Source organism: Tamandua tetradactyla, chromosome 5 (genome assembly GCF_023851605.1).
Source record: "Tamandua tetradactyla isolate mTamTet1 chromosome 5, mTamTet1.pri, whole genome shotgun sequence".
Lineage (NCBI taxonomy): Eukaryota > Metazoa > Chordata > Mammalia > Pilosa > Myrmecophagidae > Tamandua > Tamandua tetradactyla.
In genome coordinates this window covers 183490357-183506728 of record NC_135331.1, presented here as the reverse complement: position 1 = coordinate 183506728, position 16372 = coordinate 183490357, and the positions used below count along the sequence as shown (strand labels likewise).

The following is a 16372-nucleotide window of genomic DNA, read 5'->3' as shown; positions in this document are numbered from 1 at the left end:
TAATTACTCAATTAAAATAGGGTACTGGGTGGGCAATGGTGGCGTAGTGGCAGAGTTCTTGCCTGCCATGCCAGAGACGCAGGTTCGATTCCCAGTACCAGCCCATGCAAAAAAAAAAAAAAAGAAAAAAAAAAGAAATTGGGTAGTGTCAATTAAACATGTAGCTTTAATTTGTGCTTGACCCACAACCGAGTATTATTAAGCTATGTGACTCACAATAAACATAAACTTTCAATGGAGAAAAATATGGGCATTTTAACTCAAGAATTAGACAGCACTGAGTCTATAAAAAGAGGGTTAGCCACTAAATAGCTTATACAAAGAAAATACTAACAGGTAGTGAAAAGGCTTAAAGATTTCTATGGAACAATTCAACTTTATTTCTGTTAATTTATAAATAAGTGGTATGGGAAACTCCTAAAAACATTCACGTTGAATTTATAAAAACATGAATCACTGGCTAAGTCTCTTTTGAAACTGATTTTACATCTCAGTACTTTTTTGATACTTTTGCTTCAAGTTGCAATTTTTTTTCCTAAGGGAGAAGATGAGACATCTAACATTTATAGTACCTAACCTCTATACCTGACAAGTCTTATCACAGATACCTCACACATATCATTCTCAATTAATCAAGACTAAACAGCAAATGACAGAGCTAGCAACCAATTCATTTTAGATTAAAAATTACTGGCTATCACCAGGCACTATACAAACTCCCCACCCAAAACAAAACACCTTGATTCAAATTTAAATTTGAATAGAAAGTACATTAATTTTCATGAAAAACTGAAACCTCAACGTAATATAACTATATACCAACTATCCTTCCTTTCAGGGGAAAAAAAAAACTACAAAATTCTACACATCAAAAGTTAATATTCAACCAAAACATTGTTTTCAGAAAAAAGATTAATAGATATTTTATAAAGTACAGGTCAAGGAACATCTATCATTTTAAAGAAGATATTCTTAACAGGGTTGCACACCAAATCAAGTTACAGAAGTTTTGAAACTATATGTATGTGGATTAAATATTTAGAATCAAGTTCTACTACATGCAATTCTAATTTGCATCCTAATTTTTAAAAAAACAGCATATCTATTTTGGCCTAGGACAAGGAGAGCAAATGCCATTCATTTCTGCTCTAAAACCTGCTCCACTGCCAGAGCCTGTCAGTCACAACTATATTTTTAGCTCAAAGGTCTTCTGAGTAGGAACAGCCTGGTGATTCCCTCCATCCCTCCTATGCTCAAAAAAATAAAACAAAACAAACTAAAAAAATCTGTTGCTCAAACTTAAAGTCTGGTCTACTCATGCAAAAAATAACCAGGTAAATAATCAGCACATGAAAGCTGATATGCAAAGATTAAATCAGAAAGACACAAGATAACAGAGGGATTTTCAAATCTTTCTGTAATTTTTAACTCAGAAATAAATTTAGATGTCATTTCACAACATTATATTAACTGCTTTTCTGAGTAGACTAATAATGGCACACATTGATTCAATCATTTTTTGAAAACAGTTTGAAAATATTAGTTCTTTATTTCCCAAGATATTAACCATGTCTTGTGTGGCAAAAAATGTTAAAAACAAAATGTTTCTATGTCTTTTATAGCAAAAACGTTAGGACACAGCTAGTGTATTAATTATGTCCCTAGGAACAAAATATCTCAAATGAGGCAAAAGGTCTTTTACTAAAAGTTACTGAGAGTACAAAATGATGATCCTTAGCTAATGAAAAAAATCATTTCATTAAAAATGGTATATAACGTTTGGCTTTATTTCACTTTTCACTTGTATCTGTGTATCCAACACATAAGAAACTTAAGATTTTAAGATTGATCACTAGTTACCAAGTAGAAAATTTGTTGGGTCACAGATGTTACTACACAAATGGGGGGAAAGCGTCTTACCTTTCGAATAACTTGTTGCTGTTGTGCATGTTTTGCTCGTAATTCCGACACCTCCTTCCAAAGTGACTCATTCTCACTGTGTTATCATTTATTAAAAAAACAACAACAAAAAACAACCAAAACTGAATCTGGAAACCAGGCCTCAATATCCTCCAAGAATACAATTTAAATATACTTATTACTATTTAGTTTTATGAGACTAGGAATACTTTGGTTAAATTACATTATGTTTGCAGTTGTTGATAAAACTCCAGAATCATCTATTGATAATCAAAGCATCTACTAATCATGGCCATACACAAAAATTTAAGACATATCTATATTCAAACAGTACAGGTGATTTTATGCCTTGTGGCCATTTGGACCACTGTTACATTTTATTTACTTTTTGTTATTTTGGTTACATATAAACAACACACAATTTCTTTATTTTAACCCCTTTCAAGCACACAATTCAGGGGCATTAATTACAATCATACTGCTAAGCTACCAATTCCACCATTTGTTACCAAAACTTTTCCAGCAATACAAACAAAAACTCTATACCATATTAAGCACTTTCCCATCCCCACTCCTGTAAACTGTAATCTACTTTCTGCCTCCATGAATTTGCATATGCTGGTGATTTCAAATAAGCGAAATCACACAATATTTGTCCCTTTGCATGTGTGTCCTCAAGATTAATCCATATTATGGCACATATAAAACTTCATTCCATTTTACAGCTGAATAATATTCCACTGTACGTATATACCACATTTTCAAAATTCATTCATCTCTTGATGAACACATCACTTTTGGCAATTGTGAATAATGCTGCTATGAACATTGGTGTGCAAATTATCTTTTTGTGACTCTGCTTTCAATTCTTTTGAGTATATACCTAGAAGTGGAATTGTCTTGACAGTAGTTTTATGTTTCACTTTTTTGAGGAACCATCAAACTTTTCCACTGAAAACTGCCACCATTTATGACGGTTCTTATTTCTTGATACCTTGCAAAACTTAATTTCTGTTTCTGTTTGTTTGTTTTAAATAATGGCCATCATCCTAGTGATGGTGTGAAGTGGTATCTCACTGTGGGTTATTTTTTGAATTTTTTTTTATTGATAGATACTTTATTTTCCCATACCATGTAACCATCCAAAGTGAACAATCAATGGTTCACAATATAATCAAAGAGCTGTGCATTGATAATCATAATCAACTTTTTTTTCTTTTTGTGAAAAATAACATAAAAAAAGCAATAAATTTTAATGCCCATCACAGTAATTCGCTGTAGAACACATTTCAGAGTTTGGTTATCAGTTACAATTCCACAATTCAAGGTTTTTACCTCTAACTGCTCTAAGATGCTGGAGACAAAAAGAAATATTAATATAATGATTCAACAATCATACTTATTTGTTAAACCGGACCTTCTCTATATAACTCCACAATCACCTTTGATCTTTCTCCCACTCTTTAGGGGTATCTGGGCTATGGCCATTCTAACTTTTTCATGTTGGAAGGAGCTGTCGATAATATGGGATAGAGGAGCGGAACTAGTTGATGTTTTGGAGAGGATGGCTACTCTGCATTTCAGGACTTATCTGGTCCAGAAAACCTGGAATTTGCAGGTTTCTGGAAAGTTACTCTAGTGCATGGATCCTTTGAAGAATCCTATATAACGCCCTAGGTATTCTTTAGGATTGGCAGGAATGATTTTGTTTGGGGTTTGGCAGGCTATGATAGGTAGCAAAGACTAACTGAAGCTTGTGTAAGAATGACCTCCAGAGTAGACTCTTGACTCTATTTGAACTCTCTTAGCCACTGATACCTTATTTGTTACACTTCACTTACCCCTTTTGGTGATGATGGCATTGTTGATGCTATAGTGTCAGGGCCAGGTTTCATCCCTGGGAGTCATCTCCCCCACCATGAAGGGGATATTCACCCCCGGATGTTATGTCTCACACAGTGGGGAGGGGATGATTTCACTTGCAGAGTTGGGCTTAGAGAGAGAGGCCACATCTGAGCAACAAAAGCGGTCCTCCAGAAATAACTCTTAGGCATACCCATAGGTAGGCTAAGCTTCTCCTTGACATACATAAGCTTCACAAGAGCAAGCCTCAAGATCAAGAGCTTGGCCTACTGATTTGGGTTTCCCTAATGTTTGACACAGTATCAGGGGTTTCCTTGGTAGTAACATTTAGTAGTTTCATATTTTTTCTCCCTTCCCCAAGAGATTTTGCCAATACTTTTTATCTGCTTAATATACTCTGGAATTGTCCAGGCGTTACATTAAGATATACAGGATTAAAGATTCTTATTCTTAATCTGGGCTCCCTGTGTTCGGATTGTTTAAATGATCTCTCCAGACAGGCTGATTAAGATTATATGCTACAGAAAATTTAGGTTCTGGGCAAAATAATCCCTTCTTCCTTTGGTCTCAAAGAGTAGATGAGATTCTAAAATATAGACAATGTCTTTCTTACCCTTGTATATTGAATTATCTTAAGCCTGACCTGATCAGCTTCATGCATCTCTAAATACTAGGTTAATAAATATATAAAACAGCCTCTCAAGTTCCAGAAATAATAACTGTCAGATTAATTGTGACTGCTATAAGAAATTACAATTCAGGACCCTGTTTTCTTATAAATATTTTCTAAATGAGACCATATACTATTTACTCTTTTGTTTCTAGCTTATTTTGTCTCACCAAATGTTCCAGAGGTTCATGCACAATGTTGCATGCCTCACAACTTCACTTATTTTTGTAGCAGCACAATATTCAATCATATGTATACATCATTTGCCAGTCTACTTCTCCGTCAGTGCATCCTTCAGCCACCTTCATTCATTGGGCATCATGCATGGTGTCCAAAGTCAAAAGTCCACCAACACTCTCAATTTTAGATAATTTCATTGTTACCAAGACAAAGATAACCAATATAAATACATCCTCGCCAAACAGAAAATCCAAAACTCCCTTAAGTCTGGTCCCTTCCCCTATTATTTACCCCTAGTGTTGCTGTGGTACTGCTGTTTTCCTGTTAAACATAGCCCATAGCATGTAAGAATTTTCTCACTACACCAGGAACTGATACACTCTTTGTACAAGAGTGAAACTTTATAATTCATGCAAGAACTTATTTACATTGAGTGTTAACCTGTGGGATACATGGGTCTGTACAATCACTTTCAATCACGTTCACCTTCACTATGGCAACACTACTTATAGATCCATTAGTGAACCGCTTCACTTCTATCTATTCCCTTACTTTCAATTCAAAGTCACTAGCTAACTGTTCACCCAGCCCTAGCTTCTGTGTATCTTGAGGTCCCCTATAATTTGTATTATAAACCTGTGATTTTACCTTTACCACAGTCATAAAAGGGGAATCATACAGTATCTATCCTTTTGTTTCTGGCTTATTTCACTCAGCATTATGTCCTCAAAGGCTCATCCATTTTGTCATGTACTTCAGTATGTCATTTCATCATACTGGTACATAATATTCCACTGGGTGTATATGCCACATTTTTTAAATACACTAGCCTGTTCATGGGCACTTGGACTGTTTCCATCTTTTGGAATAATGCTGCTATGAACATTAGTATGCAAATGTCTGATTGTGTGACTGCTTTCAGCTCTTCTGGGTATATACTGAGTAGCATTACTGCTGAGTCATACAGCAACTCAATAATTAGCTTCCTAAGGAACTGCCAGACTGTCTTGCAGAGTGGTGTACAAGTGTCTCAATTTCTCCACATCCTCTCCAACATTTGTAGTCTCCTGTTTAGTAGCAGCATTCTTATAGCTGAGAGATGGCGTCTCACTGTAGTCTTGATCTGCATCTCCCTTATAGCTAATGAGAATGAACATCTCTTCACATGCTTTTTAGCCATCTGTACTTGCTCTTCAGAAAAAAACCTATTCATATCTTTAGTCCATTTTATAATTGAGGTTTTGTTCATTTGTTGTTGAGTTGTATCATTTCTTTATGATACAGACTATCAAACCTTTATCCAATGTGTGACTTCAAATATTTTCTCCTATTGAGTTGGCTGCCTCTTCACCTTTTTTGACAGTCTTTGGAGGCACAAAAGCATTTGATTTTGAGGAGTTCCCATTTATCTATTTTTTCTTTTGTTGCTTGTGCTTTGTGTGTAAAGTTTAGGAAGCTACCTCCTATTACTAGGTCATGAAGATGTTTCCCTACATTTTCTGCTAGGAGCTTTATGGTATTGATTCTTATATTTAGTTGTTTCATCCACTTTGAGTTAATTTTTGTATAGGTTGTAAGGTAAGGGTCCTCTTTTATTCTTCTGGCTATTGATACCTAGTTCTCCCACGTCCATTTATTGAAAAGACTATTTTGTCCCAGTTTAGTGGATTTGGGGCCTTGTGGAAGATCAGTTAACTATAGATTAAGTGGTCTATTTCTGCGTTCTCAATTTGATTCCATTGGTCAATATGTATATCTTTGTGCCAGTACCATGTTGTTTTGATCACTGTGGATTTATAATAAGTTTTAAAATCAGGAACTGTTAATCCTCCTACTTTGTTCTTCTTTTTAGGATGCTTTTAGCTGTTTGGGTCTCTTTCCCTTCCAGATGAATTTGGCAAACTAGCTTTTCTAAGTCTTCAAAATAGATTGTTGGAATTATGATTGTTACTGCATTGAATCTATAGATCAATTTGGGTAGAAATGACATCTTAACTACATTTAATATTCATATACATGATCAGGGAATATCTTTCTACCTATTTGGATTTTCTTTGATTTCTTTAAACAACAGTGTAATTTAGTTCTCTGTGTACAAGCCCCTTACATCCCTAGTTAAGTTCCTTCCTAGATACTTGATTCTTTTAGTTGTTATTTTGAATGGAATTTTTTCCTTAATTCACTCATTAGGTCATTGCTTGTGTACAGAAACATTACTGACTTTTGTACATTAATTATATATCCCTTCATGTTGAATTTATTAGCTCAAGTAACTCTGCTGTAGATTTCTCAGAATTTTCCAAGTATAGTATCATGTCATCTGCAAATGGAAGCTTTACTTATCCTTTCCAATTTGGATGTCCTTAGTTTCTTTTTCCTGACTTATTGCTCCAGCTAGAACTTCTAGTACAATGCTAAATAATAGTGGTGGCACAGCACATCCTCGTTTCATTTCCAATATCAGGGAGAAAGCTTTCAGTCTCTCACCATTGAGTACAGTGCTAGTTATGGGTTTGTCATATATGCCCTTTACCATATTGAGGAAGTTACCTTTGATTCCTACCTTTGAAGTGTTTTTATCAGAAAAGGAGGTTGAATTTTGTCAAATGCTTTTTTCAGCATCAATCAACATGATTATGTTATTTTTTCCCTTCTATTTGTTAATGCGCAGTATTACATCAATTGATTTTCCTGTGTTGAACCATCCTTGCATTCCTAGTATAAATCCCACTTGGTCATGGTTATAATTCTTTTAATGAGTTGTTGGATCAATTTTAATGAGTTTAATTCTTTTAATGAGTTGTTGGATTCGATTTGTTTTTTGTTGAGAATTTTTTAAATCTATGTTTATTAGGGAGATCAGCCTTAGTTTCCTTTCTTATAACCTCTTTAACCAGTTTTGGTATTAAAGTGATGCTAGCTAGCTTCGTAAAACGAATCAGGTAGTGTTCCTTTTCCCTCAATTTTTGGGAAAAGTTTGAGCAGGACTGGAGTCCTTTTTGGAATGTTTGATAAAATTCCCGTGAAGTCATCTGGCCCTGCACTTTTCTTTGTAGGAAGATTTTTGATGACTGCTTAAATCTCTTTACTTGTGACTGGTTTGCTGGGATGTTCCACTTTTTCTTGTGTTAGTGTAGGTTGTTCATGTGTTTCCAGTAATTTGTCCATTTCATCTAAGTTTTCTCATTTGCTGGCATATAGTTATTCATAGTACCCGCTTATGAATTTTTTAATTTCTTCAGGGTCCCTAGTAATGACCCTGCTCTTATTTCTGATTTTGTTTATTTGTATCCTCTTGCTTCTTTTCTTTGTCAGCCTTGCCAGCTGCCCATCGATTTTACTGATTTTCTCAAAAAACATCTTTTGCTTTTATTAATTCTTTCCATTATTCTTTTATTTTCCAATTTATCTTTAATCTTTGTTATTTCTCTTCTTTTACTTGCTTTAGGGTTAGTTGGCTGTTCTTTCTTGAGTTCCTCCAGTTAAGTAGTTAAGTCTTCAATTTTTGCTCTTTCTTGTTTCTTAATATAAACATTTAAGGCAATAATTTCTCTCTCAGCACATCTTTTGCTGTATTCTCATTTTTATTCATTTCCAGATAGCTACCAATTTCTCTAGGAATTTCTTTTTTGACCCACTGATTGTTTAAGAATGTCTTATTTAATCTCCATGTATCTGTGAAAGTTCTCATTTTTTGATGGTTATTGATTTCCAACTTCATTCCACTGCCATCAGAGGAACTGCTTTGAATAATTTCAATGTTTTTAAATTTACAAAAACCCATTTTGTGCTGCAGCATATGCTCTATCCTGGACAATGTTTCATGAGCACTAGAGAAGAATGCACATCCTGATGTTCTGCGGTGTAACACCCTATATATTAACTGTAAGGTCTAACACGTTTATCAAATTGTTTAAGTTCTCTATTTCTTTCTTGATCCTCTGTCTGGTTGTTCTATCTACAGAGGAGAGTGGTTACTGAAGTCTCCTACTATTATTGTTAAAACGTCTTAATGCTCCCTTCAGTTTTGCCAATGTTTGTCTCATGTACTTTGGAGCTCCTTGATTGGGAGCACAGACATTTATGATTGTTATTTCTTCTAGGTGTACTGATCCTTTTAGCAATATCCTTCTTTGTCTGTTATGATGTCTTTATATTTAAAGTCTATTTGCTCTGATGTTAGTATAGCTACTTTGGCTTTCTTTAGGTTACAGCCTGCATGGAACTTATCTTTCCATCCCTTCACTTTCAATGTATTTGCATCCTTGTGCCTAAGATGAGTCACTTGCAAACAGCACATAGCTGGATTATATTTCTTAATCCATTCTGCCCATCTGCATGTTTTAATTGGTAAATTTAGTCTGTTAACATTCAAAGTTATTACTGTAAAGGCATTTCTTGAATCCACCACCTTATCTTTTGGATTTTATTTGTCAGATCTATAAATTCTTCTCCATCTTTCTCTTTTTTAACCTTACTGGTACTCTTCAATGCTATGCCCTTCTCCAGACCTCCCTCTCCTGTTTTTTTTTCTTTTTTTTTTTTCAGCTGGCAGAACTCCCTTTAGTATTTCTTGTACAGTCAGTCTCTTGTTGACAAATTCTCTTAGCATTTGTCTGTGAAATTTTTAATCTCTCCCTCAGTTTTGAAGGACTGTTTGGTTGGGTATACAATTCTTGGCTGGAAGCCTGTCTCCTTCAGGATCTTAAATATATCATACCACTGCCTTCTCGCCTCCATAGTGCCAGTTTACTAGTTCAAACTCAATCATATGTGGTTTCCCTTGTATGTAGTAGATTTTCTCTTGCTGCTTTCAGGATTTTCTGCTTCTCTTCAATATCCGACAGACTGAATAGTATGTGTCCTGCCTAGTTGGATTTATTCTATTTGGAGTTTGTTGGGCTTCTTTGATTTGCTTATTTATGTCTTTTATAATGGTTGGGAAGTTCTCCCTCATTATATTCTCAATTAATGTTCCTAGTCCTTTTCTCTTCTTCTTCTGGGACACTGATTTTTTTTTTTTTTATTTCTGCACTTTGTTTTTTCTATCATTTCTCTGAGATCCAATTCAATTTTTTCCATCTTTTTTGCCTTTTGCATGTTTGAAATCAGTTATTCTGTCCTCTAGTTTGCATATTCTTTCTTTTGCCTCTTCAATTCTGCTGTTTTATGGTTCATTTTTGATGTGGTCTACAGCATCTTCAATCTACCTGCTATTTTTTAATTTATTCTTTCAAATTCCTCTTTATCTTCTAGTGTTTTCTTGGTCTTGTTTTCATTTTATTTAGTAGAGTCATACGAACATTTTTGATTAGTGTTCCAAAGTCTGTTTATCTCCATTGATATTTTAATTTGCTCATTAAGCTGGGCTATATCTCTCTGAATCTTCATACGCTTAGAGATCTTCTCTTGCCTTTGAGTCATGTACATATCTTGATAGGGTTACTCTGGAAGTTGATTTCATTCAGTAGCCTAGAGCTTTGTACTTACGGATGGATTTGGAGCAGGATGCTGGGTGTGGGGTGGGGAACAGTGAACTAATAGGTTGTGGCGCAGGTATAGGCATGGGTTGGAGATGCTAACCTGGTGCCTGTTGAGTGTGGGGTATGGGGTGCAGGGCCATAGAGGTGCAATGCAGGGGCTGTGGGAGTGGGGCACAGCTCAGGCAGGCCTTGGAATACAGAAGCAGGGTGTAGTGTGGGAAACACGGAGGTAGGGCATATAGGGAGCCGGATGGGGGATTGTGTGGGTGCATGGGGGCTGGTGTGCAGGCAGGATGCGGATAGAAGCTTGGAATGTGGGGATTGTGGACATCTGGGTGTGGGGTACAGAGTACAGAGGTTGGGATACAGGGAGGGCAGGGCATGAGTATGTCCTAGCACAAGGGGAGAGGTCCAAGGGGGCTGGGATGTGGATGTGTGTGTGTAGGGGAGGGGCACAGGTCATGGAGGTTGTGGAACGTGGGTCAGGGGCAGTTGTGCCAGAGGGTGGGGCAAGGGTGTGCAAATGCGCAGGGCAGGGTTAGTGGAGTAAGGGATCAAGAGGTCAGTGCATGCATGCGTGGTTGCCCAGAGGGGATGATGTGGCTGTGCACAGGCCTGGACTGGAGGCTAGGACCCCGGTGTCCACATCTATAGAATTTAGGTGCAAAAGGGTGGGGTTGTGTCTGCATGGGCTGGGGGTGAGTGTGGACTGGATACACAGGTCAGTACTTGCCCAGAGCTGGGGGGACATGGTGGGAGTATGTGTGTATGTGTCTGCATATCCGGGGTCTGGACGCCGATATACACGTGCAAAGCTCAGAGTGGGTAGGTCAAGCTTATGTGACTGTCTGGGCTGGGGATGGGTGAGCGCCCACAGCCCGAATGTGCAGACAACTGTCTGCAGGGGACAGGGAGGGGAAGGTGGTGGTCGAGGGGCTGGACACAGGTCTTCAGAGTGGTGGGGCAAGATTGTAAGGTCGGGCTAGGGCAGGCAGGCACGGTGGGGTTGGTGATGGGGTTCAGGTGCATGGAGAGAATCACGGGGTGGGGCAGCATGCATGAAGACAGCAGGTTCAAGGAATGTGGCTCAGCTTGCTTCCTTGTCCCCATCTCCCTGTCCATGCACCTCATGAGGGCTCTGGGCTTCCATTTTGAAAGGGGTGCGTTAGGCTGTTTGCACCAGCTGGACAACCTCTGGTTCTCCATGTCTCAATTCTGCAGCTTTTGCAAGCAAGGCCTCCCTACGTGGTGCAGAAGACTCTCCCAGGTCACCTACACCCTGGAATTGCTGTCCCAGTAGCCTTCCCCTCACTTCTCTAGATGTTACTTGGAGCAGTAGTGAACTTGACCTCTCCTATTCTGTTATGTTCCTGGAACTCACCATACTTCTGAGTTGCATTTCCGTAACGGCTAATGCTTTTGAGTATCTTGTCCTGTGTTTATTTGCTCTATGTCTATCTTCTCTGGAGATATGTCTATTCTAATTCTTTGCCCACTGTTAAATTGGCTTGGTTTTTTTTTTTTTTGTTATTGAGTTGTAGGCATTCTCTGTATTCTCAATATTAAATACTTATCAGATATATGGTTTCCTAGTATGTTCTCCCATTCTATAGGTTGTCTTTTCACTTTTTTGATAATGTCCTTTGATGCGTAGATTATTCAAAATTTTGATGAAGTCTAATTTATCATTTTTTTTCTTTTGTGACTTGTGTTTTGTTGTCAAGGCTAAAAATCCACTGCAAGATACATTGTTGGTTCATTACTTTATGGGTGAAAGATAAACTAACCTTTTAACTATGGCTAAAGTGAATTCAGGCTTTGTGGAACACCTTAGGTAACACTTTTTAAATTTAAGTGACACCTACCCAGTACCTCCTTTGCTCCAGGCATTATCTTAAGACTTTTATGTATACTATTTAATTTAAATTTCTCTGAAATGTTTTAAGAAAGGAATTATCATCATCTCTATTTTATAGTTTAGGATATTCAGGCTCAGATATTAGGACTCACACAAGATCACACAGATAATTTGGTATGCATCAAAGCCAACTAAGTGTTGTAGTTTAGTATCTGTAGTTGTCAGATACTAAAACCATCTTGAGATCTGTTTCAAACAAAAGCATATGCAAATGTCAAAAATGCTTTATATTTTACAAAAGCATATCTAGTAGTATTTCAAACCAACAATTTATGTAACAGTTTCTCTTCATTCTCCATTTTTTATTGAAAGTACAATGTGTTAGAAAATGTTAGCACACTGATAATGATGAGAAGGCATCAAAGACAACCTACATATTAAGTGCTTTACTGTGGCAAATTAAAATAAGGATGCCCAGACTTGTAGTACAACAAACAAAAAAAAGCATCCTCCTGTTAATAAAGGGTTTGAACTGCACTTTCTGAAGTCTATATAAAAAAAATAATCAAGTAGGGCAAGCCTCTTGTGGAACAAGCCTCTTGCGGACACAGGGTAGTCTTTAAAAAATCTCCAAAAAGAATGGATGGGTAACATTTGCAGTATTTTATGGCTTGTGCAGCCTCAATTGTGTGTGACATTCCTATGAGAGCTTACCTAAGTAGAATCCTATTTTCTATATCAATTTAAAGACTTACTGTTTCTATCAGTAAGACTTGTGTATCAAAGTATTTCGATATGCCTTAAGTTTATACATTCTTTTAACCAATATCATTAAAATGTAATATTGGGGTAATGTCCACACAATTTTGTCTACGCAAATTTGTCTACACAAATCAAAATAAAAGGAGTCAATCCTTGCAGAGAAACAACTTATAATCTTGGCTTCAGCAATGTGATACAAGTACATAAAACACCAGAAAACCTCCAATTCTTCACACATACACACACCCACACCCCAATCCCCACATTAAAATTATGTTTGGAAATAATACTTTACCTTTTCAATTCAGAAAGCCTAGACTCAATAGTCTCTTGTTTTATTTGAACCTTCTGAGCACTGCTTATAATTTTTGTTAAATCTTCTTGACGAATTTTATTTTCTTCTGGTTTTGAAGAGGAAACCTTTTCAAAGAGCAAATTTAGGAATAAAAACAAAACCAAAAACAAATACTAACTGCCATGATTATAATTTAAAGCTTCCCTATTATAAGAGGTTTTATAGTATGCTCAGGAAGAGAGATTTGGTTTCAAAATCCTAGGATAGGATTCTAGGGAAAGAATAAAATTCATGTATAAAAAGGAGAGAAGGCAAGGAATAATCAGGGTTTTAAGTTTGTTTTTAAAATGTGGGGAGGTTTCCATGAACAGGAATATCTTAGGAGTTTTTTCTTTTTTTTTTGCTTCTGCCAAACTCTCAGTAATTTTCCCAAGCCTCTTTATTACCACATTCCACATTTAATTAAATTCACACTGCAATAGATGCATGCTACACCACTGGCTTTCATGGTCCACCACCCTTTTTACCTCCCATTTTTATGGATATGGTAAAAATATCTTATTTCAACAAAATATATCATTCATTCAAAAATGCATTACTAAGTGCCTACTTTGTGCCAGGGACATTCTGTGTACTGGATATACAGCAGTAAATATAAAGTTCCCAAGGGAGCTGACATTCTAAATCTAGTAGGTGCTTACGTATTTTTTAGCAAAATTAGGAGTGAGTCATCCCATTATAGCCAATAACTCTTCTCTCAGAATGTAAACATTTGCCTTCCCTATAGAAAGTGTTTGAAGACTGAGTTTTCAGTATAGCTGAGCTCAGGGAAAGAACAAAATGAAGAGAAGCAATTTAAAGATTTATTAAGTCTAAGTCATCCCAATAAAGAAAATCCGTTTATTTTTATACAATCTTATTACAACAGGTGAAATTAAAATCTTGGCCAACCATACAATATGGCTATGCCCTAATTAATTAATTCATGTTAACAATAGCTCACCTTCCTTTTAATGTTTTCCAGCAAATCATCCTGGCCTTGCTTGAAGTAAGGATGCTGAAATTCAACAGGACCATCTCGTTCCTGCTTTACAATTCCAGAGTCGATATGTACTACTTTACGGAAGCCATCTGAAAAAGATTCAAAATTCAAATGACTAAAATGGACAAAAGTTAAATTTAGTGTTTCTTATATGGAATGCCGTTTATCGGTCTTATGGGGAAAAATCGTTTAATAAGTGGTTAAAAGCAGACTCCACATAAACTGATATTTATACTCACACATATTCAGTTGCCTCACAAAGCTTGCCATGTTATTGTGCTTGAAGTACTTGGGAAGAATTTCTTTTGCAAATCTTTGTTCATCCAAAACCAGAAAACTTTGGCCATTCTAAAACAAAACAAAATGTCAATTATTTAAGGTCTTCTGACACATGGTGGTACATAACGAACTTAAAAACTGTTGCGGGCAAACTCAAAAACTCTAGTGGTCATGGGCTGTCATTCCACGATACCTTCAGACCAAGCTTCCATTACCATTAATGGCAACAAGAGTCAATGTCAAACTGCAAATAAGCTTTCCGATGTCTATCTCAAAAGCTTAGAAGTATGTTTCAAATCAAAAGCCAGGACTTTATTCCATGGTAAAATATTAGAAGACTTATCATTAAATCAGAAACAAGAAAAACAAACAAACAAACACTACGTAGCCAGCATAATTAACACTGTTTTAAAGTATAGCCAATGCAATTAGACAAAAACAAATAAAATAAATTTGGAAAGGAAAGCAGCATTTCATCGTTATTTGCAGGAGATATAACCATAGCCATATAATCTACTGAAAAACTAGAAAATAATTCGGTAAGATAGCTGGTATTTAAACTAAGTCACCAGTGTTCCTCTAAACAAACAAAAAAAGTTTGAAACTAAAATGGTACCAAAGACCCCATCCATAATAGAAAAAGATTAAGTATCTAACAATAAGTCTTAAAAAATAGAAAGAATTGTTAAGAAAACCTTAACACTACAAAGGGACAAAATAAATACATAGTAATGTTGACAATTCTCTTAAATTAATCAATATATTCAACTCTTGCACAATTAAAAAAAATTGTTTTTGAGAGGAAATAAAGAGAACCTAACATGACCAATTAGATACTAAAGCTTATTTAAAAAGTAATTATGTAATAGCAACCAAGAAAATATTGAAAAAGATTGGCAGGGAGTGGGGTGAGGGAAATTGTTTAACCCTGCCCTATACAGATTATAAAATCATAGTATTTACAAGAGTTTTACACTAAAGAAAGGATAGTAAGACGAATGCACAGGCTAGAGAGGTCATAAAAAGCAGCAAATACGTTAGAAAACTTAATTGTTAGTAAGTAAAGCTGGCTCAGGAGGGAAAATCATTAAGGGAGATTATTTAATAAACTTTCCATTTTGGAGGAAAAATACAAAGGCTCAATGCTAACTCACTGTTATTTCACTCTTTACAAAATAAGCTTTTGGAAACATTATAAACTAAACTTAGAAGGCATACAGATAAAAATGAATAAATCTATTTATGGTGACTGCTAGCTATCTACCCAATCTCCAGTCTCCTCTATTTCCTTACTAACAGAAGCACATTCTTGTACTTCAACTATATTTCTCAGTATTCCTTGCAAACAGGGGTGGCCAAATAACATGACTGGCAGTTGAGATATAAGTAGAATATACTGGCTAAGACTTACTGAAAAGCTCCTAAAAGGAGAAAAGATCAAAATGTCAAATTCCCACATCCTATTTTCCCACCTGGAACTTGGTGCTAATGGCTATGGCTCCAACAACCACTTTGTGAGATGGAGTAAATAAGTCCAGGTAAACAGGTCAGAGAAATACACTTCTATCTTATTTAAGCCACTGTTGCCTGGATTTCTATTACCTATGTCTAAGCCTAATCATAACTGTGATAAGAGTATAAAAATAAAAATCATTCAATAGAGTAGAAAGACACTGGCATAATGAATACATTTTAAACACTAATGACAAAGGGTTAATTATATTAACTAAAACCTCCCAATCATTAAGAAAGAAAACCTAATGGAAATTTTAGAAGAGACCAATCTCATTCATAATTGAAGAAATGTACGCCAAAACAATCATTTTCACATATTAGACTGCAAAATTTAACATTTATTTACTGGCAACTAGGGAATAACTACCAAAATTAAAAATGCATACATCTTTGCCCAAGTAATTCCACTGCAAAGAAGTTAATCCATAGGATATATCTGCACAAATCAAAAAAAAAAAAAAAAAAAAGGGCACAAGGAAATTCACTCTAGCCCTATTTTTTAACA

The 16372-nt window shown here is 35.9% G+C and overlaps 1 protein-coding gene across 6 annotated transcripts in view; it reads right to left on the bottom strand.

Annotated features, from left to right (window-relative positions):
* Positions 1 to 16372, bottom strand: part of HSF2 (heat shock transcription factor 2) — a 114834-nt gene that overhangs the window by 87467 nt on the left and 10995 nt on the right. For all 6 annotated transcript variants that reach the window (XM_077162781.1, XM_077162782.1, XM_077162784.1 and 3 more), the window contains exons 2-5: positions 14313 to 14421; positions 14035 to 14162; positions 13032 to 13156; positions 1921 to 1996 (exon numbers count right to left, since the gene is read on the bottom strand). In XM_077162781.1, the coding sequence (XP_077018896.1) occupies positions 1921 to 1996; positions 13032 to 13156; positions 14035 to 14162; positions 14313 to 14421 (438 nt within the window). The remainder of the gene's footprint in view (positions 1 to 1920; positions 1997 to 13031; positions 13157 to 14034; positions 14163 to 14312; positions 14422 to 16372) is intronic.